This window comes from Amblyomma mixtum, chromosome 3 (genome assembly GCF_055824585.1).
Source record: "Amblyomma mixtum isolate Tamu chromosome 3, ASM5582458v1, whole genome shotgun sequence".
In the NCBI taxonomy this organism is placed as follows: domain Eukaryota; kingdom Metazoa; phylum Arthropoda; class Arachnida; order Ixodida; family Ixodidae; genus Amblyomma; species Amblyomma mixtum.
This window is the reverse complement of record NC_143014.1, coordinates 305009813-305036367: the sequence shown is the minus strand read 5'-3', so window position 1 is coordinate 305036367 and position 26555 is coordinate 305009813. Positions and strand designations below refer to the sequence as shown.

The 26555-nt window shown below is 48.0% G+C and overlaps 1 protein-coding gene across 2 annotated transcripts; it reads right to left on the bottom strand.

The window, feature by feature from the left end:
* Positions 1-165: 165 nt before the first annotated feature.
* Positions 166-25687, bottom strand: LOC149355457 (TATA-box-binding protein-like). Of its 2 annotated transcripts, none has more exons than XM_089577641.1 (7): positions 25640-25687; positions 15559-15701; positions 12039-12218; positions 11170-11233; positions 9409-9512; positions 8746-8840; positions 166-451 (listed from the first exon to the last, which is right to left on the bottom strand). In XM_089577641.1, the coding sequence occupies exons 1-7, from the start codon at positions 25670-25672 to the stop codon at positions 375-377; spliced, it is 696 nt and encodes a 231-aa protein (XP_089433767.1). In that variant the 5' UTR covers positions 25673-25687; the 3' UTR covers positions 166-374. The 2 variants fall into 2 exon arrangements, with proteins under 2 accessions (XP_089433767.1, XP_089433768.1); XM_089577642.1 differs by having other exon boundaries at positions 15559-15698.
* Positions 25688-26555: the final 868 nt, after the last annotated feature.

The following is a 26555-nucleotide window of genomic DNA, read 5'->3' as shown; positions in this document are numbered from 1 at the left end:
CGGCACAAGGATCACATGCTAGGGTGCTAATGAATGGTGCAACCAACTGAAAATAATGCTGGTGATTTTATTTATCTAGCCAATCGGAAAAAAATCTACAATTTTGTTAATACAGTCATCTATGCTTTCTATTGTGCTCTTCTGCTGCAGCAGTCGTTTTCTGGCGCGACGTCAACTGGTGCTGGCTCAACACATCACTCGACTAGCGCCAGCATCTTTCCTTCTACTGCGGATTCGCCTATGACACCCATCACGCCGGCGTCGGCAGACCCTGGCATTGTTCCACGGCTTCAGCATGTCGCGCTGCTTCTTTTTCATCATGTTATCATATTAGAGCGCACATGCTAGAATGGCACATAAACGATGAACAGTGGTCACTTCTTGCGTAATGTTTTCAGTATCGGGTAGATGTTGTTGAATGCCTCGTGTATCTCTGACGTCATCTTGGCGCCTGCGCAGAAATCGAATTTGCATGATCGCTTATAGGTTTCGCACAAAAGTACGCAGAGTGTAATTGAGCAAGTTCCCAACATGTGTAAGTGTTGCAACAAATAACTGCTGCAAGTTTTTCGAGCAGCTTCTCACACATTGTTAGTCTGCAGGTATTTGTAGACACACTCATGCTGCACAAACTCTTGCAAATGGCATTTCAGGTATTGTTAAAATGGCAGGCCCTAAATCATCATATCATTAGTCTGACTACGCCCACTGCAGGGCGAAGGCCGCTCGCATGTCTCTTCAACGGCCCCATGGACTAGTTCTATGGGGCCATAAATACCTTCTAAAAATTACATGAGCACCGCTTCGCATGCCTATTCTCAATAATGGTGCGAAAAAAGAGTAAGTGAGTTTCATGTCCAATTGGGACACAACCTACTATACTAGTTCAGTTCACGCGGTCATGATAGGAGGTGCACAGCATAAATGTCAGCAGCTCTACATGTTATTTCCTTTCCCATTTCGACCCTATTTGCAATGTGCCTTCGAGACAGCATCCTTTTCTAACTCAACATGCCCTGCATTGCTGTGAAAAGCAGGAGAAAAGAGTCAACAGAACCGAACAGTCTGCACTACAAATGACAGGAAAAAGGAAGAGAAGGAAAGAAAGAACAAAACCAAAATACAAAATAAAGAACAATAATGAAAGAAAACGTGAAGTGACCCACCGAGAGCGGTGCTAGGACATATAGAGGAAAAGCTCATTCACCAGCTCTCCTATTCCCATTGCTCGTGCAGCCTTCTGCGGCTAAGTCCGAAGGGCTGCACATATGGTCCCCAACTTTCAAGGGCGCTAGCCTGATTCCTTTTTACGTTTTAATTGTAAAACTCTCAAGAAGTGAAATAAAAGAAAAAAATTCTAGAGGAAGCCCGCACCCAACCAGAGGTTATCGCAGGCGAACCAATGGAAAATTAAAGAAAAGGGGCCAACGCACGACGAGAAAATTGAAGAAAAACCAATCACAAGAGGAAAAAAAGAGGCACAAATGATGCCGGACAAAAGTGATTTTTCGGGCAAGACGCCCCTGGAGCATTTATAATTAAGAAGGACAAATGAAAATGAAACAGGGATGGGTCCAGCGTGCCCAGATTCTTCAGACAAGCTAGCAGGCGGCCAGGAGGAGGGAAAGTGCGGGGATCTGTAGGAAGGAAGAAGAGACAAGAAAAGAAAGCAAGGAGGAAAAAAACGAACACAAGATAATTGGCCTAATAAAGCAGAAGGGGTACATAAAAGAGGGGAAATAGAAAAGAGAATCAAGTAAATGACAAAAAGACAGGTAAAAAACAAAGAAACAGAACGAGAGAACTTAAAAATAACAAAACAATTAAAACGTGAAAAATATAACAGCTAGAAGAAAGAAAAGAAAAAAGGAAAAAACAAATTGAATACAAAAAAGAATAAAAATAAACACGAAAAAGAAAAACGAAAAGCAAACAAAACAAAACAAAGACTGGCTGTGCACGCAAGGCGATCAGATATCACGATCCACATGCCCGTAAGGCAGGGGCACGGCCACGGCCCATCAAAATTGGCCATTTAGTGCCCCCGACCACATGACACATGGGAAGGCGCAGAAATGGCAGGGAGGTCTACGAGCCATCCGGGCGGGAATAAACACGAGAAACAGGTGAAAGAAGGGAAGAAACGCGAACAGCAACGCGAACAAGCAAAGCATGAGACCGAGGGAAACCTAACGAAGAGGGGAAGTCATGAGGGGAAAGAAAGTGCGGACAGCCGGGAAGCCGTGCTGCTATGTCCGCAGTGAGAGGGCAGGCACGCAAGTAATGGACAACATCCCCCACAGCTGCCCTGCACGGACAGGAAGGCGAAGGAAGGAGGGCAAAACGATGGAAGTAGGAGGGAAAACGACCATGGCCAGTTAGGAGAGGAACAAGAGATCGGGGTGGAGGGAAAGAGAGCGGGAGACGGTTAATAGAGGGTACAAAAACAGCCAGGATGCTGTCAGAATGTTCCGCGGTCCAGGTGTCTGACCAAAGCTTGAGTACGGTGGTACGAATGCAGGTGCGCACTGACAAAGGTGACAGCCGCGACGGCCGCAGGAGGCCGCGCGCCGACGCCAGTGAAGCGGCCCAGTCACTGAGCTCGTTGCCCCAGACACCACAATGGGCGAGGACATGATAGAGGAAGACAGGACGCTGAAGAGAAATGGCGGCAAGAGTGCGCTTGATGTCGCGGACGCGTAAGTCGTTCGTAGAAAGAGAGTGAAGAGCCTGAAGGAGAGAAAGGCAATCAGAGTAGACGTGCAAGGGTAAAGGAGAGGGGGCGCGCCGGGCGTAACAACAAGCCTCGTGAAACACAACAGCCTCTGCGCAGAAGGCACTAGAGGCTGTCTCGAGACGAAACCGGCCAACGTTCCGCAGCGCGCCAGAAGATGAGAATGCGAGGTAAGCAGCAGCGGCAGAGTGGGACGTATAAGAACCGTCCATGAATATATGAAGGCCGGGAATGGAGGACTGAGAGAAAAGTGAGAAAGGAGAAGACGGGCGAAGGAGAATGAGGAAGCCAGAGAGGGATTGTCGCACCAGGGATCAAAGCGGGGCAAGATATCAGACGGTAGATAAGTGCGACCTCCAAAGGTGACAGGATCTACACCGTTTAAAAGGTTGCACTCCACACAGAGGCGATCCAGTTCCAAGGGAAGAGGGGGTACCCGGAGGAATACCTGAAGCGCAGCCATGCGCGTTGTGCGGGATGCCCCTATGATAGCGAGAAGAGGGACCCGCTGCACAGAAACAACCTTCTCCCGAAGTCGGGAATTGACGCTGCGAGACCGCCAAGCGGGCGCGGCGAAAGTAAGAGCGGGTTGTATTACTCGGAAATAAAGCCTACGTAGAGAACACGGAGGGATGGAACGGTGGAACGATAGGAATGAGACAAGGCGTGAAGTGAGGATCTCTGTCTTGTCGCGGAAGAAGTGAACGTGAGGTAGAAAAGTGAGGTGGCGGTCGAAGGCAACGCCTAAAATTTTGAGTTCCTGTTTGAAATTTAAGGGGCGGCCCGAAAAGCGCACGGTGGGATTTCGCTTTTCCATTCCCCCCACGCCATGGGAAAACAGCATACAAAATGTTCTTGTCCACGAGATCATCACCAGCGAATGAGAGGCCCAACAGGCTATTCTGACAAGGACGTCGGAACACAACTCCTTCAGCTCGTGGCGCGTGCGGGAACCAGCACAATGGTATCATCGGCATACGCCTGTGTTGTTACGCCAGGAGGCATTCGACACTCGAGAAGGTCTGCGATTATTATGCTCCACAAAAGGGGTGAAACAGGGGATTCCTGAGGGCTACCGAGAGTATGGTTGACAGACACCTCCTCACCAGTGCGTATACTGCGCAGTGCGTGCGCTGCGAAAGAAAGAAGCGCAAGAGGTGGTACAGGTTGGAAGGGAGACCGCCGCAGCGAAAGAAGCGAAGGACGAGGGGCTGCCAGACGCTATCAAACGCACCCTGAAAATGTAGTGATATAAGGACTACGGGCGTGCGGGATATGCGGAAATTTTCCAGGGTCGTTCGCAACGAGGCCAGATCATGCACTGCGCTGCGCGAATGGGTAAACCCAAACTGGTTGCGGTGGAGATGGCCCCTGGCGTGCAAGAGATAGTAAAGACGGCCGAGAAGTAGGCGGTATAATAGTTTACCGAGGACTGAGTTCATCACTATTGGCCGGTAGGAAGTAGGGAGGGAAGAGGGACGGTTTGGCTTAGGAAGGAAGATGATCCGCCCCCTGCGCCACGCGGAGGGAGAGTGGCCGAGATGGAGGGCACCGTTGAAAAGGAAGAGAAAGAAGGACAGGTGGGCACACCAGAGGCCCGTAACCAACGGCGCAGTTAACCCATCCAGACCGGGAGCCGTGCCAGTATCGAGTGCGTTCACGAGCAACTGAAGCTCGTTACGCGAGAACGTGACGTCCGGCGGTACAGAAGGATAGTAAGGCGATTCGACGGATGCACGGATAGACGCGTGTAATGCGGAATCCATCAAAGAATTGTCAAACTCGACCTGTGTCCGGAGCAAAAGTGCGCAACACCGTGTGATGAAGCAGAGATGGAAGGCCAAGCCTTTTGTACTTTCCTTAGACAATGCAACGACTTAGTGTTGCGGCATAAGAACATAAAGAGGAGCTTGTTTTTGTTTCTTTTTTTAGTTGGAAAGCACTACTCTAGATGTACCAACCCCGAGCAAGAATTTTGTCCTGTCCTGTCTTGCGTGAAGCATCGGAGTAAGTCGGGTTTCATAACGTGTATTTGTACATAGTGTATATTGCCGCTCTACCCCTATCCTTTCTCTTATCGCTCCTCCTTTCTTTCCTTCTCCCTCTTCTCTCCCTGTCCTTGTATTCCCTCTAGCCGCAGCTGAGGTTCTTCAGGTTTCAGATGCCACAGCTAGCAACATCTGTTACTCCAGTTTTTATTTTTTGTTTTTTTTTATAACCAGTAAATAGCCACTAACAGCAACAAAAAACTCGGGTTACTTTGGGGGAGCGTCGCGCAAGCTGTAGCACGCAGGAGGAAGCTCGGAAAAGTTCGGAGGAGCGTCGCGCTAGCTGCAGGCAATGGGAGGAGGGCGTCGCGCCAGATGCCACCAAGTGGAAAGGGGGTGCGATGGCGAAGAACGAGAAATGTTGTTGCGTGCACATGCAGTCGTGAGAAAGAAGAGGCGAAAAATGAACACATGCTTTCGCATGTTTACTCGTCTTAACTACGTTAAGGCCCTACAACTTTCTTTGTCATAATTTTCTCTCTTTCTAGATAAGAACGAAGTCATCAAGTTAGTGTAAGTAACGCAGTATCATCTATGTGGGTGCCTCCACTGATTAGATGTGATTTATCATACCATCTGCTTTCCAATCTGCACAAAAGTGCTGTTCTTGCAAATACTTTTTAATCTCCTCCTTCCCATATTGTGAACACCACCACAAAGCTGTGAAAACTGCACGCATCAGATATATCTGATTATTCTGCAAGTGCCTGAGCTCGTTTGGGTTCAAGGTTCATGCTAACTTCAAAGTTAAAGCCAGCACAGTTACAGCACAGTCACAACGCTAGAGCACAGAAATTGCTTTTGCGGGCAATTAAAATGCATTAGTTCATCAGTGAACACTGAATGTAATACTACAATACACACACACTGAATCAGTGATCACAAGGAAATAAATATCAAATTTAACTACACACAAATAACGGGCAATACATGGCAAAGTGCAGCCACTCAAGTGCATATGCACCAAATGTTACGCTTTGGCTATAAATCCTTGTCCTGCTTTGTCCACTTGCTTGCAGGCACGAGCCAATGCCACTTGGTGGTCTCGTTCTACACAGTACGAAGTTAGGTAAAATTTAGACCCCTTTTTTATAAAACAAAATTAAGTGTGTGAGCTGTGGCCTGTGCAAAAATGCATGATTCTGCCAACTATTTTATGTGAGACAGCGCTGGACTCGGGGACGAAGGCAAAGACGAGACAAACCCAAGAGCACTGACTTTAATTTTCAAATGACTTTCAGATCAGTTCAATTTCAGTGCCGTGGTGTTCATCTCGTTTTTGCCTTCGTCTCTAAGTTCAGCGCTATCCGACACAAAATATTGAACAAACTAGACCAATCGTCTACGTCACTCTGCCAACTTGGCAACATCGCCAGCCCTTTTAAGAGAGAGAGAGAAAAATAAGGCACTGTGCCTTTCCACCAACAGGTGGCTGATATATACATGGTGACAAAGCTGCATAAGAATACAAAGAACACAAGCAACAACACAACAGAGAAACAATTGAAGCATAGACTCTTAAGTAAAATTTTAACTAACACAACCAAGTAAAAATATACAGCCACAGATTAAGCAAAAACATGGCCAGAAGGGCCTGAATGCGGCATAGGCAGACAACAAAAGAACACATGTTAGGTCACATCTAAAAATTAAAGCTGTTTATCTATGAGCACAGTCAAAGGAACCCGATGCACAAGGTCCATTTCCTTGAAATGAATAATGCTTCCTCTGTTCAACACATGTGAACGGCATGTTCTCTGTGTCTTGAAGTCGTGTATGGAGTTCACCCACTCACTAACTGTCAATATGTGGTGGCTTTCGTTGCGAGGTATGAAATTCTAAATTTGATTTGGCACTATAGTAAACAGGTGGCAGGTCTATTTTGATCAAAGCAGGCAACAGTACCATTCTGGTAGCACAGAAATGCAAAACTGCTAGTAATTTAGTTAAGTGGACAAGGCATCTACCCCTTCTCTACTTGCAGTGGAATTCCCTACGCAATGAAAAAAAAAGATGACTCAGCTCCTCAATAACTCGGTAAAGCACTCAAGGTGGCTCTAAGGCTCCATCATTTATCATCAGCCTATCGTGCACTGCAAGACAAATGCCTCTCCCACTCATTGCCACTTAGCCCTCTAGTCTGACTCTAGCCTGACTGCAGCCTGACTCTGGCCTGACTCTAGTCTAGTAACTAACCCTCTGCCACCCGCCACTGCACACACCTGCTCTATTCTTGTGTCACCCAAGTGTAGGGTGAAATATTAATTTTTCAGAACAGAATAAAATATGTATAGTGCAGCTTAGCTACTGAATCGAACACGAATATCGTAGCTAAAAACAGAATAGGAAACAAATCGAATAGCAGTGGAACTGAATCAAATATTTTTCAAGTATTCAGTACTTGCACTAAAATTCATACAAAATGAGTAATTGTGTGACACCCACAAGAGCTAGTGGCAGCACTGTGGTATGTCGCTATAATATATGAAGTTATAACCACAGCTGTTAAAATATGCGAGACTCATCTATACAACTGGGCATGCAACATGAAATCAATATAATACCTCTATGATCGTCATGTCGTACGAAGAAAATTACATTTTGTTACTAAGTGAATGACCCGGCACCACGTCTGAGTAGGTGAAAGGGGAGAGACCTATTTACAGGTCATGGATTCCGAGATCAGGCATAGGCAGTGTTTACTAAATCTGCCTGAGCCCAGCCACAATACCCAATATTGGAGGCCCTGTGTGAGCCTTATGACCACCGCCACACTAACGGACACTGTCCTGACGCTAAATCCTCCTTCCCACATATACTGACCGAAGCATCCCCCGTTTTTGAAGCAGTCATAGAAGAAAACTATCTCGAGCCTAATTCCAACTTCGAACAATCATTCACAAATTTAAAACATATTCAATTCTTATAATTTTTAAAATGAACCATCTGATTGGTTCAGCAAATCAGACAGAAGGATATTCGATTTGCTAATCTAAAATTTCAAGTATTTGCGCACCCAAACCAACGTGATTACTTAGAATACAAGAATCCCTAAAAACCTACACGGCGAACAAAAATATACGCGGCGATGAACTCAATATTCAGCTAGCCTTGGCATGATGTGGCAGAAATTCTTCTTGGTATTCTATTGAAATGTTATTTTAGCAAACAGGTAAAAATCATAAGATAGTTTGATATAGCTTAAATTCGTAATATAAAATTTCGTCAGAAACGCATGCAACGGCGCAGTTTAGTCAGTGAAGGGATGGAAGTTCAGGAGACCCTTAATAGAGGAACGGAGAGGCGTATTTCCAGATCTTGACGATGTTTCGAAGGCGCTCGCAGCTATTCTGGTGACCGCAAAAAACTGAGCGCCAGTTCCCCATGTCGCGTGGAAAGTGCTATGTCAGAGCGAAAGGTATAGCTGTTTCCACCACCGTCCCAAAAGCCGACATGAGTGCAGAATTGTTACTGCAAGCTTGCAGCGCTCAGGGCTGCTGTTTGCAGGGCACTGTCGACGGATGTCTTAGGTATGAATGCTGCGTGCTGACTGCCGGACTACAGTACTACACGCCTCTGTTGATGAGTGCGAGATAAAAGTTCGAACCTTGGCGCAAACGCCTGCCGCATCACCATCAGTCACTTGTGCAGTGTGGCGAAGCACCGAACGGGCACCGTTTGGCACTGGGGAGTTCAATATATCCGTTTGAACGGCCAACTATGTTCGATATATGCACTAGCAGTTCCATGTGTTCTTCAAATACATATGCAAAGAGTTCAATGTAGTTAATATTCACAACACTCGTGCTCGTTACATCGAAGTTTGACGCATTTCCTTAATGCATACCGAGGAAATTGATTTTGACCTAAAAGGTGCCCTCAACTAAAGGCAAGAGCTTCCACATTACCAGCTTACTTGGCATAATATCCTTCATTTCTAAAACACATCATCCATCTATTTACCTGTGAGCACCACTTTTCCTGAGGCAAAGATGAGCAGGACAATGCGGGGCTTCACCATTCGGTAGATGAGTCCCGGGAAAAGCTCGGGCTCATAGCTGTAAAAAAAGAAAGAAAGATGATGCTTGCAACCACAACTATATATGCGTCACTTAAAAAGGCTGAGATAGGTGCATCCGCTGAGGCCCACCACACCAAGCTGCCTACTTCTCCTCTTGTACCTGGTAAGCAAGTCAACTACCAGCAACAGCACATGCCTATGGCTATAAATCTTGGAACAGCCCGTCTCGAGAGCAAAAAGATGCTTTGGGGCCCTTCCGCTGTCCAAATCAAGGAACAACTTATCAGCAGAGGAACAAGTGATAAGAGGCTCAGGTAGCTGCTTAGAAGAAAAGCAGGTTGGGTGAGTCGGCAGCGATCCGCTATTCACAAGAGAAAGCAAAAGGTAACAGCTAGGAGAAAAAAAAGACACAGGTCTGGAACTAAAATTTCCTGCTCTTATCTCCTGCATCTCCTTTTGTAATGCTCTTTGTTACTGATTGTGAATAACAATCAAATTAAATAAAGTAAAGTGGAATGAAAAGAGCAGCAGTACAGCACTGCGAGAAGTATAGCAGCTCCCATGTCTTCAAAGAATGAGCAGAGAGTGAGCAAGCAAGTATAGACCTTGAACATTCTCTGTACGTCCGGACGAGCCCTTCAAGATGAATCGGGAAGCCAACATCGCAGCTGCCCATCATGTTCTGAACCCTGAAGTCCAGAAATTTGACCTGCAAAGGGTTCAATAAAACTTATGTCAAAGAGACACTGTGGACAAATCCATCCAATTTTAATGGATTAGCTCTTTAAGAAGAGCTAATTCTCTAACCTTGCGCTCACATATTCGCATTACCCACTGATACAACTGTCCTGTAAGTTTTTGTCCTTAGCAAAAAATGGCATTTTGTACCTATGTTGATGCTTGCTCCTATCAAGTGAAGCATTTATTGCTGGAAAAATTAGATTAAAAAAACGAAGATTTCTTAATTCCACCACTCGACTCAAGCATGCGATGTCAGTGACAAACAACCCTGCAAGATCACCTGAGAGAGGTTAACGCTGCTGCGGCCTGTCCTCATAAATGTGCAAACAAGCACTGATGCCATCGCTTGTTAAGAGGGCCAGTGGCAGCAATACCTGTATTTCATTTTATGACGTTTCCTACCTTATAGCCCCTTTGTTTTCAGTGAGCATAGCCTCATTGTCACTAGAACGCAGTAATTTATCAATGCGAGCAAAACTCAATCCGTTACTGGTGCCCCTTAGATAGGATATAAAAATCACACGCCAGCCTTCTTGAGAATTACTGTACAATGGCTTAACTACATGCAACAATCACTCTACTGCGGTGTAACCACTTCAGCACATGCATAGGCGCTTCACCTTTTTGTTGCTTCAGTTTGATTGAAGATACACACACCCTTGTAATGCCCTCCGTATCACGTACAGTACAGACTGCACAGATGCAGAGTTTCTACATTTTCGGAACAAATCCAAAGTACTGCAAAAACTGCATTTCCGACCATATTTATGAACGCAAAGTCCAAATGTCGATGGCAAGGGATGAAAAGGCCTGCTGGGAAATTTCGCACTGCAAAAGCTGCGTGTGGCAGCCAAATAACTTACAATTTAAGTGGGCATACTGCTACCTGAGTTGGGGGTAGGACGATTTTCAACTTTGCTGTAGATATATTGCTTGAACCTGAGTATGTGTACACAGCTACACTGTTCCAAGGTATTCAAAAATTAGCTTAACTTACTAACTTTCATTATGCAGTAATGTTAATTTTCCCACTCAGTCCACGAGTTTATGCGGGGGGCGTTTAACAACGAAATGGTGGAAGTTCAAAAGTTGCCTTCCGACATATTTGTTGCTTGGATACTGCATGGTCGTAACAGCCCCTCAAAACTGGCCATGGTGGCTTGTTGGATGAGGAGTTCAGCTCAGTTACTGAGCATGAATCTCGATTTCAGCTCTGGTGGTTGCATTTTGATACAGGTGAGGTGCTGGGACATTTGTACGACAGGATTTTTAACGCATGCCACAATCCCCGGTGGTGGATATTTGCAACCCTTTGCTTTGCTGTGCCTCATAGTCCAAGCGTAGCTCCCGCAGGTAAAAAAAAACCTTTCGGCATAAATTCTGCACCAAATTACTTGGTGCCACGATAAAGCAGGACACAGTGAATAAGAATGAAAAGAAACATCCAGGAAAGTAGTAGCCATAATTATCAAGAAATGCTGAAATATTCCGAGACATGTTGCTCAATATTTAGCCCACTTCCTTTCCCCAGATACCGAAACACTATGAAATATTAGCAAGATGCTCTAGCAGTAAGCTAGTAAATGTAGCAAGGTATTTGTCAAAGTTAACAAAAAAATACATACATCATATCCCAGCTTTTGGATGATTCGGGCATATTTTCTAGCTGCCACCCTTGAGAGCTCCTCACTAAAAAAATGCAAGAGGGAGGGGGAATTTAGACACGTGCCAAATCCCTGCTGTTGCTTGTAACACTGCTCTGCTGAAACACTTCGGGCTTTAAACAAGCCATACTACACAAGTTAAATCAGCCGTCAAATAACTAGCAGCTTCCAGTCTAGGTCTATCAATGCATTGCAGGGCTGTTTCCATAAAAAAAAATCTCCTTATTGCAACAGCCTTAAACATTACCGAAAAGTCTACATGATTGTACGCAAAATGGAAGTTCTTATAAACCTTTCACACCCCTCAATGTAGCTAGGCTTCTCTGAAAAGCATACATGCATTACTGCACCGGCTGAATAAAAAATTATTTGAAGTGCTGTGCCAGCTACATCCATACCTGACATTCAGCTTCATTTGAAAAATATGTTGCCAGGTTCTTGCCAACAGACTAAACAAGTAAAAGTTAGGTGGAGAATGACAAAACAGGCCTTGCACACATTAACCAGTCACGGTATGATGAAATTTCGGAACAAATTTTTTGTTATCCATAACACAGCTACAATTTTTGCCCAAAGAAACGATCACTTATTTCCTGTTAAAAGTTGTTTTTATCAGTGAAGTCCCAGTGGAAAATTAGACGACATGAGGTACGCCAGTGGTTAAAGCAACAGCACAAAGAAGTGTGCCACAACTACTGGTGCACTATAAAAAAATAAATGTCCTTTCTACACACTGTCCTGAGCGGGTCTGGTCCATCACTAATGCCAAGAAAAAAAAGGTTCTCTCGTGTCCAGGCTACCAAGAATTTGAGGAGGACAGAAACTAGTACCTCTTGGCTCCTGTGCACACCATCCGTCCGGAGTTAAAGATGAGAGCTGTGGTTCTGGGCTTCCTTACGCGCATTATGAGACTCGAAAAACGCTTGGGTTTGTATTCAACATTGTGTCCATCCAGGGCAATCTTCTTTAGGTCTAGATTGCAGCCCAAGTTTACTGTCGAGACAATATTCCTGCAGGAAGACCTGTGTTTTAGTTGGGATTCACATCATGAATGTAACACCATAAAAGATGAACGGATTCAGAAACAAGTAGCATACAAGATATTTCACCAAAGACTGCTAACAATTTTTAACAACATGTTACTGGAGCTAAAAGAGTATTTTCTTCTGTATACATAGTTTGAATCCATGTCACAGCGGCCACCATCTTTCGGTCTATAAAGCGCGGCGAAATCTGGACTGTTTTCTTAAACCATATACAGCCAAACGCTTACTTTTTATGGCAAAGCAGCAGAGTCTAGGCAAAAAAGTGAAGACAGTCCTTAGTCCCCGTGCTGTGGGGACTGGGTTGTTCGTTGCTCAGGCTTCAGGCTAGGGGTGCGAAGGGGTGAATGGTAGTGAATTGGAGACTGGAGAGAGGGTGCGGTGTCGCTAGTGTTGAGGAGGTCACTCCCCGCGGCATGGGGACAAAGGACCGTTTCCTGCCTAGTCTCTGCTGCACCCAAGGATGGCACCTGTAGCATCACGTAGAACTATCTATAGTACTCTCACTTATGGCAGATATTAGAAAATAGGTAGCACGTGTCAACTCCCAGGCTGGTTAACTAAAATTTAATGATCAGGCTTCTAACTATAGTAAGAGCCCAATGCCTCATTTATTTAGAGATTTCCAGCTTGCCTTTAGTGATATCATGTACTTATATTTTCGAAAACACGTGTCATGTCAGCGCTGCAGCACAAGATATTTGGAGCGTGCACATGCACCTGCAAATATGCACCACTAGGTAGCGTGCATGTCGTGTAGCTTCCTCGTGGCCCCCAGGCTACGGTGTACTAGATATACCCAGGCGGGAGCAGCGAACGAGGTTTCTCGTACTAGTTTGCACATGACACGTTCTGCCAAGTGATGCATACTGATGCATATCCTAAGCCATGTGGCTTTGGTTTGGCAGAAGTGGAAGCTCGAAATTCATTTTTGAAAATCCAATGACTGACGTGAATATCATTAACAGCAAGGAACGAATCTCTAAATAAATTAGGCACTTAACTCTATCAGTTAAGTGAAACATTAGTTTTAGTTACCCAGGTTGCTAGTTATTGTATCCTACCTACTTTCTGATGCCCACCATGGGTGACAATGTTCTGCAGGAAGCAAATGCTGTTTTAAACTGAAAACAGTTTCTTCCTGTATCTGCAGACAGAATCTACAGTAAGCATTCAATAATGGACTCAATCATTGCAATACTTGCAAAGCCAACACAGATACTCAAGCTATCAAGAAAATTACATTTCTTTCTCTGATCCTTAATAGCAACTTTACACCTTTGCACACTTAAAACAAGCTTGAACTATGCCGTGCCCATACTTATGGGCATGGATCCGCAAAGTGCCCATGCAATCTGCCAATTACACTTCTTAACAGGCGGCACTGTGATGTCGGCCCAGATATGGGCATATCTGTGTTGGTAACCAAACAAACATAGCAACACAAGCCTGACCTTCAAACTCAGCAAAACACTTCAACATCTATCATACCAGTTTTTTTCCTTCACATGCAGAAAAAAATTGCCTGAAGGCTTAGCTTGGTTAAGCCTGGCTGATTGCGAAAACAATAACACCTGGCTGCGCTTGGTTCTGCTGGTAGTTTCGTTTCTCGAATTCCCGCGTAGCAGACTCGACCTCGCCAACTCTTATCTTTTGTTCTTCACGTCGCTGAGCCACGATGTCACCGTCTCGAATCACCACAATGCTTTGCTCTTCCGTCTTGGCTGTATACTGCACTCTTCTTTTAGCAAGCCACTCTTTCTGTTGCAGCGTTTCTTCCGCATGGCGTTTTCTTCTCTTTTGATTATATCACTCCGCACTACTCATAGATTCTTCTTCGGCATTAAGAGCGTCCATGAAACTACCCTTGTTTAAACTTGACTCTGAACTTGTAGATGCGCCAGCAGCAAGCCGGCGTGCTCGCCATTCTGCAGCATACGCACGTTGCTTCGCCAACCGTTGTTCCCTTTTTTCGTCTGTTTCTTTGGCACGGCGCCGTCGCTTGGCCGCAGCACACCGTTCCAGCCTCGCCTTGTACGCATCCCCCGACATAGCACAGCACTGAGAGGAGCACAGCCGCAGCCCCGTTTTATCCCAGTCTAAAGAGCGCCCTCACTCGGCAGCTGCGCCGGAGCGAAGGATGAGCCTCCATCGATGAGACGAGTTGGGCCCCCAGCTTTCCTCTTGTCGTGACGTCACGCGGTCACGTGGTAGCGCGCCGCAGCTGCGCCGGAGCGAAGGATTAACCTCCATCGATAGCAGAAAAGTGCAAGCAGTATTGCTTTCGCAATAAAACTGGAGCCAGTTAACCAAATAGCTGCCTTATGAAATTTAACAAACTGCCCGCATTTTGTGTTCATACCTTAAGCCTTAGTATACAACAGCTGTATCTTACCGGTACTCACCTATGGGGCAGAAACGTGGAGGCTAACAAAGAGGGTTCAGCTTAAGTTAAGGACAGCGCAGCGAGCTATGGAAAGAAAAATGGTAGGTGTAACGTTAAGAGACCGGAAGCGGGCAGAGTGGGTGAGAGAATAAACACGGGTTAATGATATCCTAGTTGAAATCAAGAGGAAGAAATGGGCTTGGGCAGGGCATGTAATGCGAAGGCAAGATAACCGCTGGGCCTTAAGGGTAACAGAGTGGATTCCAAGATAAGGCAAACGTAGCAGGGGACGGCAGAAAGTTAGGTGGGCGGATGAGATAAAGAAATTTGCGGGGATACAGAGGCCGCAACTGGCAAAGGACAGGGTTAATTGGAGAGACATGGGAAAGGCGTTTGCCCTGCAGTGGGTGTAGTCAGGCCGATTATGATGATGATGATGACCTTATGCCATGCCATACTGCATACTTTATTTTGTGCATTACCTTGTCCAGTCTTGCCTGTTAAGACTTTGTGACAAACAAAAATGAAAAATGCTTTCAGATTCATCAAAACTCTGATGAATGATGCCTGAAAAGTAGAGAAAGACAGCTCTTATGTAACGAAGGACTAGTGAAGAAAGGAAAAAAATAGACAATTTTAATAAGTGTAGCACCGGCTTCAATTCATCGTTGTGCACCCTTTAGTGGCGGAACATAAATTTTTAAATATTAGTATTTATCATTCTAGCATATGCACTCTCCTAGGCGGAATATGCCAACATAGTTCCTATGGCAACATCACATGCACAAGAACGCGTGCTTAGCACTTTTTCCTCATCTTACTGATGAACAGTAACACCGCTAACAAAGAAAATTGCAACATAGGGAAGCTCGCGTAACAAATATTGAAAGGGTGTGCTCAAAAAGAAGCAGCATGACATACTGAAGCTGTGGAACAATGCCAGGGTCTGCAGACGCCGGCGTGATGGGTGTCATAGGCGAATCCGGAGTAGAAGGAAAGATGCTGGCGCTAGTCGAGTGAGGTGTTGACCCAGCACCAGTTGACGTCGCGCCAGAAAACGACTGCTGCAGCAGAAGAGCACAACAGAAAACTGAGATGACACTAACCACAAAATTGTAGCTTTTTTTTCTCCTTGGCTAGCGAGATAAAATCACCAGCATTACTTTCAATTGGTTGCACCATTCATTAGCACCCTAGCATGTGATCCTTCTGCCGAGAGCAACACTAATTTCAAAAGAGAAAGAAGGCTACTCGGATGAAATCTGAATAGTAATTTCTATTATCCAGGACAAGTACAGTACAAAGCTCTTTTCATGTGGCGAGAGCCTTCAACAATGTCTCCTCGCGCTCTGTCCTGTTTTCACAGTGGTTTTCACTTCAACCTGCTCACTGCACGTGAACCTACACTAGCCACACATAAGCTGCATAATGGTACAAGAAAAAACTGCACGTTTCGAAACATTCATACCCAAAGGTAGAAAAAAGCACTTAAATCTAGACTCTGAACCTAACGTGTTACGTTTTAAGTATGATCGTGTTGCATGAATAGCATTCAAAGTGCATGGCTAAACTCACTGGACCAATGGTCACACAACAGTCTTACAATGTGAGCCAGATTCAAGGTTGTAGCTTGGTTTTATGGGGTTTAATGTTAAAAAGTGATTCAGGCTATGAGGAACGCTGTGGTGGAGAGCTCCGAATAATTTCGACGACCTGGGGATCTTTAATTTGCACTGACATCGCATAGTACAGGGGCCTCTAGCTTTTCGCCTCCATCGAAATGCGACTGCCGCCGCAAGAAACGAACCCGTGCATTATGGGTCAGCAGCCAAGAACCATAACCACTGAGCTACCATGGCAGCTTAGATTTAAGGTTGTCACATGGCGAGTGTGGATACATTTGAGGGAATTGTTTCAAACATCACCTGTCCTGTTGTTTCTTGCCTATGCCCGTATACACCACTGTGCATTTCCTAAGGTAGCAATAATTCAGAGGAGCACTCAAATCACCTTTCGTGCATTTAGGCGAAAGCCTTTCTGACATCTTTGAGTGCGCTTGGTCGCAGGAGACACAGTAACTCGCTGCAGCACCATCAAGCGTCCGTTTAGTCCGGGTACCAAGCGTCGACCGAGGAGACACCGAGGCAGCGATCGAATATCGAGCATTAGCACACCTAACATAGCTCGCCGGTTCGCATCCTTGCGTGAACTAGGCTCTACCTTAACTAGTAAGTTTATGCTGCACGAAACCCGAAATGATATTCCATCACCCCAAAACTCTGCGACAAACGGTTCAGCCGCAATGAGCTTATGAAGGTTCATAAATACATGAAATTGGGGGTATATAGGTCACTGGTTCGAATCCCTGCTGCGCGCTAGGCTCTAACTCAACTAGTAAGTTTATGCTGCACGAAACGCTGAATCGTATGACATCATCTGGAACATTTTGCAGTAAACGGTTAGACCAGAAACTTTACACGAATGGTGGGACTAATTGACCCGACTTTGACCCCTGCCAGCAGGATTGGATCAACATAATTTAATTTTGGGTTGTGATGGTCCGATATCACACTGCCGCCTGTTAAGAAGTGTAAGTGGCAGATTGCGCGGGCAATTTGGTGATCTAGAGCCCATAAAGGCTTTCGCCTTAAAAATGTGAATAGTTTTCAGTTTGAAGCAGCAGAGTGACTATATTTGAAGTGTGAGAAGGGAGAGTAAACCTAACTGAGTAGGTCCTACTAGCCTGAAGACAACTTAATCGCGGAGCAACCGTCACACAGTGAAAACTTTGCAAAGGAATAACCCTGCTATGAACAGCAAGCTAAACGAGGTATAACCGTGCGTGATAAAGTTTCAACTCGAACAGTGTGGAGGGACACACCCTCGCGTTAAAGCTCAAATACCGCTGTTTTACCTATTCTGCTTTCTGTGAGGCTATGTGAAACCGCCAATGTATGAAACAAAAAACAGTTGTATGTAAATATTACCCCCCGCTATGGGCGGGCCTCGAAATGGCACTGTCATAGCTACGCTTAGCCGGAAATTTAGTTTCAGAGCTGCACACTATGCCTCGGTTTTTCTGATATCTGGTACCACTTTAACCACCCAAGCAACCAGCGATATCCATCGGCCGGCCGCTGGCCGTCCGTTTCGGATGTTCCGGACAGCCGACGGACGTCCGCGAACAGCCGGTGGACGTCCGTCGGCCGTCCTATAGGCGTCCAAAGGGACATGTTTGTCTGGCCAACGGACATCGATTTCGGACGTCCGTTCCCGGATCTTTCTCGGATGTTTGCATATATGGCACATGCATACTTTCTTCGTGTCCGCGGGGCAATAAAATGAAAAAGCAACTGAAAGTACAGCGAGAATATTTTATTGTGACTGTACATCACTGTGAAGTGTGTAACTCCTCAATAAGACGTAAAACTTCGAGCGCACACCCATCTTCCTACTTCCATGATGAAGCGGAAGCGAACAGCTTTCTGCAAAAAATGAAAAGAAAAAGGTTAGTACTCAAGCCCACGCCAAATCTAAGTAGACCATGATAAATTCAAAAAATGCTTGGCAACTTTGTTATTATTCTCGTTAATGAAGCCCAAAATAACACAGCGGTGACAGACGCACCGACATAGTCATCATCCTTGACACCAGAAGGTATTCTATGCTTGCAAGAAGCCAAGAGCTAGGAAATTGAGCATTTTTCATGATGGCACCCGCCCTAGAACACACCTGTTACATGCAGTCTCTAATTTCAGAGAAGTTCTGCCCTCCTTTCCCTAGACTCAAGCAAAAACCAGTGTCAGGACTGCTGACAAAAAGATTATGCCTGCGCCAAATTGCAAGAGATCATGATAACTTCCAAGAATTTTCGGCAACTTTGTGAATGCTATTCATGTTAATGAAGACCACAACAGCACAAAGAGGCAAGATACGTAGCACAAGTCTCAACCCATCTGTAGCCCACACCACAGTATAGCCATAACATAACTCCAACTCTCCCGCGAGAGAATGTTACAGATCCTGCTCCATTGTCATAAAAGTAATTCCCAAGCAGTCTACTGTACTTACCTCCGTAGGCCATGCCGTAGGCAATCACACTAGGCCTTCTTTCATCCGAGGTCGGTGTAGTACGATATTCCAACGTTCCAGGAGGGCTTCAGGCGCTTGCCGCATCCTTCGAATTGTTCAAGTTACACACCACTTTCATCCGCAGCCTAAAAAAAGCCACACATTCTAGTAACAGACCTCAAAAGGGGCATCACGCTTCGCAGCAAACTGACAACGCCGCCATTAAGAACGCGCGCGTTCGCACGGGGAGTCAGACGTGCTGCTCGTCGGCTCCGTCGATTTTCAGCTGGAGCAGCGGAAGTTTCCGCCTGGCCCTAGCAAGATCATCCCCAACGTGCACCGAATGCTGTCGGGAACATCAGGACACCAGTTTTTTCCAAGGTGGGCCCGGTTAAACCCCTTTTTCGGGCAACACATGGCCCGATCGGGCCGGTGGCGCGGCTAGGCCTAACGGCCGAACCGGTACCCGGCACATCGGGGCATCTGGCCACTGACGCCAGTATGGCTGCTGCGCAAATCTCCTGCCGAGGCTACGACCCCGAAAACATGCACTGGACAACGGTTAACCCAGCGGCAACCGAAGGCCCAGTTTCGGCAACGGTTACCCCAGCGGCAACCGGAGGCCCAGATTCGGCAAGATTTCGCAGCGCCGCGTTGAACGCCGCAGTGCTGCGCCGAGCGCAAGACCAAGCCTTAAAGCCGGCGTCCGTAGACACGGCCGGCGTTCACGCCGGAAACCAGCAGTCACCCGCCCCGCGCTCACGAAGTGGAAACCGCCTGTTATTCCCAAGCCTGCTCCAGACGACTACGTCGTCGTCATCAAGCCCCGGACCCGCGTCTCGTTGCACGAGACTTTCCAGGAGACCGGCTACGGCCGGGCGTTCACGGCTCTCCTGGGCACGCAACCCACAACAGACCTTACCATAATACCGGTAAGAGACCAAAACCTCATTATTGTTCAGACTGCGAAACCTGAGCTAGCCGACCGTATCATCGGTGAATTTGAACTTAATGGACCCGACGGGAGGGTCCCCCTTGTGGGGCACCTGCGCCAAGACGGCAAGGACGTCTGCTACGGCGTCATTACCGTCCGCAATTCTGAAACTACGGACTCGCTCCGTACTAGGCTCCAATGGCGCTACGGCACCATCGTGGAAGTGCGTAAATTTGGGACATCCAGCAAAGCGAGACTGACTTTCGCCGGAACAGAGAAGCCACGTTTCGTGCACTACGACTCGGAGCTTGTACAAGTTAGGCCTCACCAGCGAACCATTCTAGCCTGCCGACATTGCGGTGTGGTCGGCCACCGCGTGGACGACTGCCCCGGCCAGAGGCTGGACCGGTGTGGCCTGTGCGGACAGCAGGCTCTACTCGTTGAGGGGGTGCGGGCCCCTCACCAGTGCAACCCAAAGTGTTCAGTGTGCGGCGGGGCCCATGCCACGGGGGGCCCTGCGTGTACGGCTAAATATCGCGCTATCCAGCCCCCGCATGCCGAGCGCGGGCGTAAATCGAAGCGGAACCGACGCAAGCGTGGCAAGCGTCGCCCGGACAAGCTGAAGGCCAAGGCTGCCGACCAAGCCATGGACCAGCCTGTGAATTCCTCTACCGGGAGCCAGGGAAAACCTCCAGCTGCGCCACCGCCGCCTCAAGCCGGTGCAGCGAAGCCCCTCGGACCTCCCCAGAACGGCGGCTCCAAGACGTGGGCAAACGTTGTCAAGCAACACTCCCAGGTGAGCGGCGCGGGCAGGGCAGCTTTTCCCTTCCCTCCCCCTTCCCAATCCCAACCACGGACAATCTCTGCCGAACAAAAAGAAATATCTGCTCTCCGCGAGCAGGTTGCAAATTTTCAAAAGCGCCTCTCAATAGCGGAGGCCCGCCAAAATTCCCCCAACCACACCTCTGCCTCACCTGCAGCAGATGCAATGGAAAGCGACGCGACCCCTTCAGAACAGGCTGCGCATGCCCTCATGGCACTCGAGGCGAGAGTGAGCGCGCTCGAAACTCAAGTTAACAACAGAATATCCGCATTGGAAACGCAAATCAATGCCACACTTACGGCGGCACTCAACAAAATTAGCCACCTTGCGGCATCTATCCCAAACCTCATAACCGCTCAGTTCGCTCAACTCACCCGCGCTCCCAAGCGCGCTGGCCCGCTCAAAACCTTCGCAGGCCGGCAGCTCAAAGCGTCTAGGCGTCGAATCGCCGGAGAAGAAGAAGAGGTCCCCTGTGCCATCCCCAGTATAGAGAACGCTCCTCTCTTTGGAGCCACTGGCTCTCAAGCCTCCTCTCTCCAAACTCACAACTCTACCCTTGATCATGGCGGGCGCCCCTAAAATAGGAAGCATCCGCGAAGCAATTCGATCCCTATTCAAATTGTACAGTGGAACTGTCGCGGATTCAAGGCACGCACAAAGCGAGCCGATCTACGCCTTTTCCTTACAACTTTCCGAGAATTACCTGCTGTGGTGGCCCTTCAGGAGCCAGGAAATGGCGCCACCCTTGCCAGTTACACGGTGTACCAGCAGGATGCGCAGAGCTGCCTCTGCGTACATAAGAATTACACGGCCTCCCAGGTTGACCTGGATCTTAGCGCTAATTTCTCCTATGTAATGGTGACGATCCTTCCGCTACGCAAACAGGACCCCCCATTGCACATACTCAACATTTACTGTCCCCCAAAGCTACCAAATGTTACATTCGCAGATGTCTTCAGCCGAGCTTTGAAGGTCGCGAATCGGGATCCCCTCATAATCGTTGGGGACTTTAATGCTCCCAGCACCTTATGGGGGTACACACGTGAAGAGAAACGCGGACGCAAGTTGGCGGAGCTTGTTTCCACACTGGGCCTTACTCTTCACACGGATCCCGCGCAACCCACTCGTATAGGTAACTCCGTTACACGCGATACGTGTCCGGACCTCACCTTTACGAAAAATATTCGCTATGCAGATTGGAGGAACACCGAGGAATCCCTCGGTAGCGACCACTGCATAATTACCACTACAATCCATACCAAGCCACTCACAAGACCACAGGCCAATGCAAAACTACCCGACTGGACCAAATTTAGGAGCAGCTACACCAATCCTCAATCGATAATGGACCAAGGATACTCAACGTGGTCCCAACACCTAGTATCCCACTTGAAATCAGTCGAGCAAAATGTTCAACTCTCAGAGGCGAGCCCGGCGGTGGATAACCACCTCCTCCACCTCTGGGAGGCACGACACAGCCTAGTCCGCCGCTGGCGTCGTCAAAAACACAATCGGAAACTCAAAATTCCCATCGCGGATATCACCCAACAGGCGGCACAATACGCGGCCCAACTCGCCGACTCCAATTGGGTGCACCGATGCAACACTGCAGCTCGGCAAATGTCGAGTCGGAGTACGTGGCGCCTCTTCCGCGCTCTTATTGATCCGGCACAAACCCGTACTGAGACACAAAAACAGCTTCAAAGGGCTATACATAACTTCACTGGAGACACGGCCAAACTGGCCGATGCGCTCCGCGACAAATATTTGAGTATACACCAGGATCCCCATGGTCAGGCGTACTCGTATGCAGGTTCTGAGAACGCGGATTTGGATCAACCGTTCCAGCTCCATGACCTAAAAGCGGCCCTGGCTAAAATGAAGCGAGGTACAGCACCAGGCCGGGACAAGGTGACGGTAAAGCTTATTGCCAACCTCCCAGATCCCGCCTACGAAACTCTCCTCGATTACTTCAACACTATCTGGATTGGAGGCACACCATTCCCCATAGATTGGAAAACGGCACTAGTAACTTTCATTCCCAAGCCAGGTAAAGCCATAAACACCGACAACCTCCGGCCCATCTCCCTCACTTCGTGTGTGGGGAAGCTGATGGAGACTATGGTCCGCGACAGATTGTCGGCTTTCCTGGAACAGCAAAACATTTTCGCAGACACCATGTACGGTTTCCGCCCACACCGGTCCGCACAAGATGTCCTGTTGCAACTTCACAAGGAGATTCTCGACCCCGTCGAGCACCCCAGCAATGATAAAGTAGTCGTCGCACTTGACCTGCGGGGGGCTTTCGACAATGTGACCCACGAGATCATCCTATCCCACTTGTCGCAAACAGACTGTGGGCGCAATACTTTCAATTATATCAAACAATTCCTTACAGATCGCCAATCCTATATCCGGCTGCAAGACACAGAATATGGCCCATATCAACTTGGCACACGAGGGACCCCACAGGGAGCTGTCCTCTCGCCATTACTATTTAATCTGGCCATGATGAAGCTCCCTACCCAGCTGGCAGAGGTCACCGGTGTGCAGCACGCTCTGTATGCGGACGACATCACCCTCTGGGCAACACAACAATCGGTTGGAGACATCGAGACCAACCTGCAACAAGCGGCAGCTATTGTGGACGAATACGCTCGTCGCTGTGGTCTTGAATGCTCCCCGAGCAAATCTGAATTTGTGCACATACGCCCCAACTCAAAGTGCACAAACAAAATTGCCATTTCCCTACTTAGCGGACCGATACCTGAACACGAGGAGATCCGGGTACTGGGGCTTTTCATTCATCATAGGCGCAAGATAGACACTACCCTAAACAAGCTACGTAAGGTGGGGGACCAGGTGGGTCGGATGCTCCGCCGGGTGTCCAATAAAAGGGGGGGACTACGATGCAAAGATGCCCTGCGGCTGGCCAATGCATTCGTGACCAGCCGGATTTTATATTCGGCTCCCTACCTCCACCTACGCAAATGCGATGAGAATGCCTTAGAAGTAGTTCTCCGCAAGATTTATAAGAGAGCGCTCGACCTCCCCATAACGACGTCCAACAAGCGTCTCCTCGGTCTGGGGATGACCAACCCCTTTGGGGAGTTACGAGAAGCTCATCTTAATAATCAATACTTGCGCCTAAGCAAAACACCTGCGGGGAGCCGCCTTCTGACCCGCTTACACATATCCTACGCAACACATACAGAAGAACGGGTCCGCATCCCTGAAGCCTGGCGCTTTGCACTCCAGGTGCGACCCCTTCCGAAGAACATGACTGCAGACACCCATGATGGTCGCCGTCTCGCGCGGGCGGAGGCTATTTCTCAACAATATGGCCATAAGCCAGGTGTCTTCTATGTGGATGCGGCCGGCCCACACCATGGGGGTTGGTACACGGCGGCCGTCATCCACCAAACCACTACAGTTCAGGGCCTTACTTTCCGTGCCCCAAACATTACATTTGCGGAAGAGATCGCCATTGCACTGGCCGCCGCAGATCCAGAGTCCCGAGTCATTATTACGGACTCCAGGGGCGCCTGCCGCAATATTGAGCAAGGGTATATTCCAGACCGTGCTTTCAAAATTCTCCACGCATGCGAATACACAGGGTTTCCGACCCATCGTACCATCGTGTGGGCTCCGGCTCATGCGGGTCTTGAGGGGAACGAGGCAGCCGACGCTGCCGCCCGCGCGCTTACTCACCGGGCGTCGCCTCATCCGCAGCCTGATCCGGAATTCAATTTCAATCCGGCCATCACCTTTAAAGAGATCACCTCTCTTTATCAAAATTTTCATGGTCTCTATCCCCCTCCCTCTAAAAGCCTCACCAGGGTGGAGGAGCGCTGGCTTCTCCGCCTCTATACCAATACTGTACTGTGCCCGGCGGTACTTAAGCACTTCAATTCTTCTTTCTCGGGCGCGTGCCCACACTGTGAGGAGGAGTTTTCGGACACCTACCACATGGTGTGGGCATGCCCTTCCAATCCTGCCTACCCACCCCACCTTCACCCCACTCGAGAGGACTGGGAAGCTGCCCTGCGCGGCTGCTCCGAACTCCATGCCCAACAGGCATTGGTAGCTAGAGCCCGAGCCGCTGCGGAAGCTACAGGGATCCCGGACTAGGGATCCCTCCTAGTGTTTGTAAGGGGCGGGCCCTTCCGGCTCGCCCCATCGACCTCTCACTGTAAATAGGAATAAAAGTTTTCCTCCTCCTCCTCCATTAAGCCGCTGCACTCTGTGGCTGATGGATTGGATTGGGCTGACTACAAGTTGCATTTATGATGATGATGATAGCGGAGTTCGGCGGGAGTCTTGAATTTACAAGTGGTTTCAATCGCGTGTGACCACGGCGGACACGATGTCGTTACTGATTTTTAGATGTTTCATAGATGTAAATTAGTAAGTGAATTACTGTAAAATTGTGCAGCACTAGCTCCTACCCTTAAATAAATTTAGTTCAGCAGTGGCTCTTGCACTGCAAGTATATGACTAGGGAATTGCGCGAATTTACAAAAGTCCTCAAGTCAAACCCTGCAGCTCATAGAAATAATTTCTCCAAAGCAGATATGCAGATATTGACGCAATTTCGCGCACATTAGCCAATAAAACTGACAAAATTTCCTTCGCGAATAAAATATTCTAGGTTACAAAAGCGAACTCTACAGTATACATACTCGAACGGCGCGAATTTTCTGTGTGAATAATTATAAAAAAAACTCTATACTCATATCCTGAGAATATATTCCACCGTACATCCCTCGGACGTACACCTTGTCTCTAACTCGGATATACAAAAGCGGATACTGTCCGTACGTCCGGCGGATGTACGAATACGGATATCCGAAATCGGATTGTGTTCGTACGTCCGATGGACGTCCGATCTCGGCAAAGGACGTTCGGATCTAGCTCGTACGTCCGACTGATATCTGTGGTTGCTTGTGACCATTGCGGTATACTCCCCTCTTTTTTTTCTTTTTGAACTGTGTTTGATGTTAGAGGATCTCCTGGTATTTGTGAGTAGCTTCTTGGATGAGCTACAACCTGTTTTTATTAGGAACAGCAAGCTTCGTGTACCACGACTACGACCCGATGCAAACCCGACGTCGACAGCAGCTCTTTTGCTGCCCGTGCAGAGCGACGAGTTTGAGAGGAGCTGCGATTCTTACGTGAACATGACCAGCAGGCGTGTGCGGTTGCATGAGCGACTGAACCACGATTTCCGTGCTCGCCGCATAGGACTGTACGAAACTCACATTTCGCTGCTGTCGAAACCGAAACAGGGCAGTAGGCGAATACCACACGGTGATCCATGTATTCTAATATCTATGGCGTCATTTGAAAGGAGAAGACACGGAATAAAACCGGGTGTCTACAGTCATTTTAGTACCGACTGAGAATGCTTTCCTTTTCTTCGCGTCATATCCCGCAAATAGACGTGTAGGATGGGGGTTGTGACTCAGCAGAACCTAGGTCGCTCTGCAACGTTCAGCAAAGGTTCAGCCAAACGCTCGGGCTGCGAGCAAGCTTCACACCTAAGGATCGTCGTCGTCTTTCACAACCACAGTTCATCACAGTGAGAGAGCGCGGCTGCTACACTGCAATGACTTCCCGGCGAAAAAGAAGGCATCCTGCCGACTTAGGGCGCACACACGGTAGGCGGGTCGTAGTACGGCTTGAGACGGTGAACGTGCACTGTTTCACGGCCACGACGGCGCGCATCCTGAGGCGGCGAAAGCGGTTCAATAATGTAGACTGGAGAGGACTGGCAGACGACACGGTACGGGCCGTGGTACTTTGAGATGAATTTTGTGGAGAGACCGGGACTGGTTGAGGGAACCCAAAGCCACACGAGCGAGTCTGGGGTATAGGACGGAAGCGGACTGGTAGGGGCGCGAAGGTACTTCTGGCGATTCTGATCTTGCGTGGTAAAAGAGCGGGCAAGCTGGCGGCATTCTTCAGCATAGGTCGCTGCTTGAGAAAGGGTAAGAGACTCGGAAACATCAGGACGATACAGAAGCACGGTATCCATGGTACAGGTAGGCTCGCGGCCGTAAAGAAGAAAGAACGGAGAGAAGCCAGTTG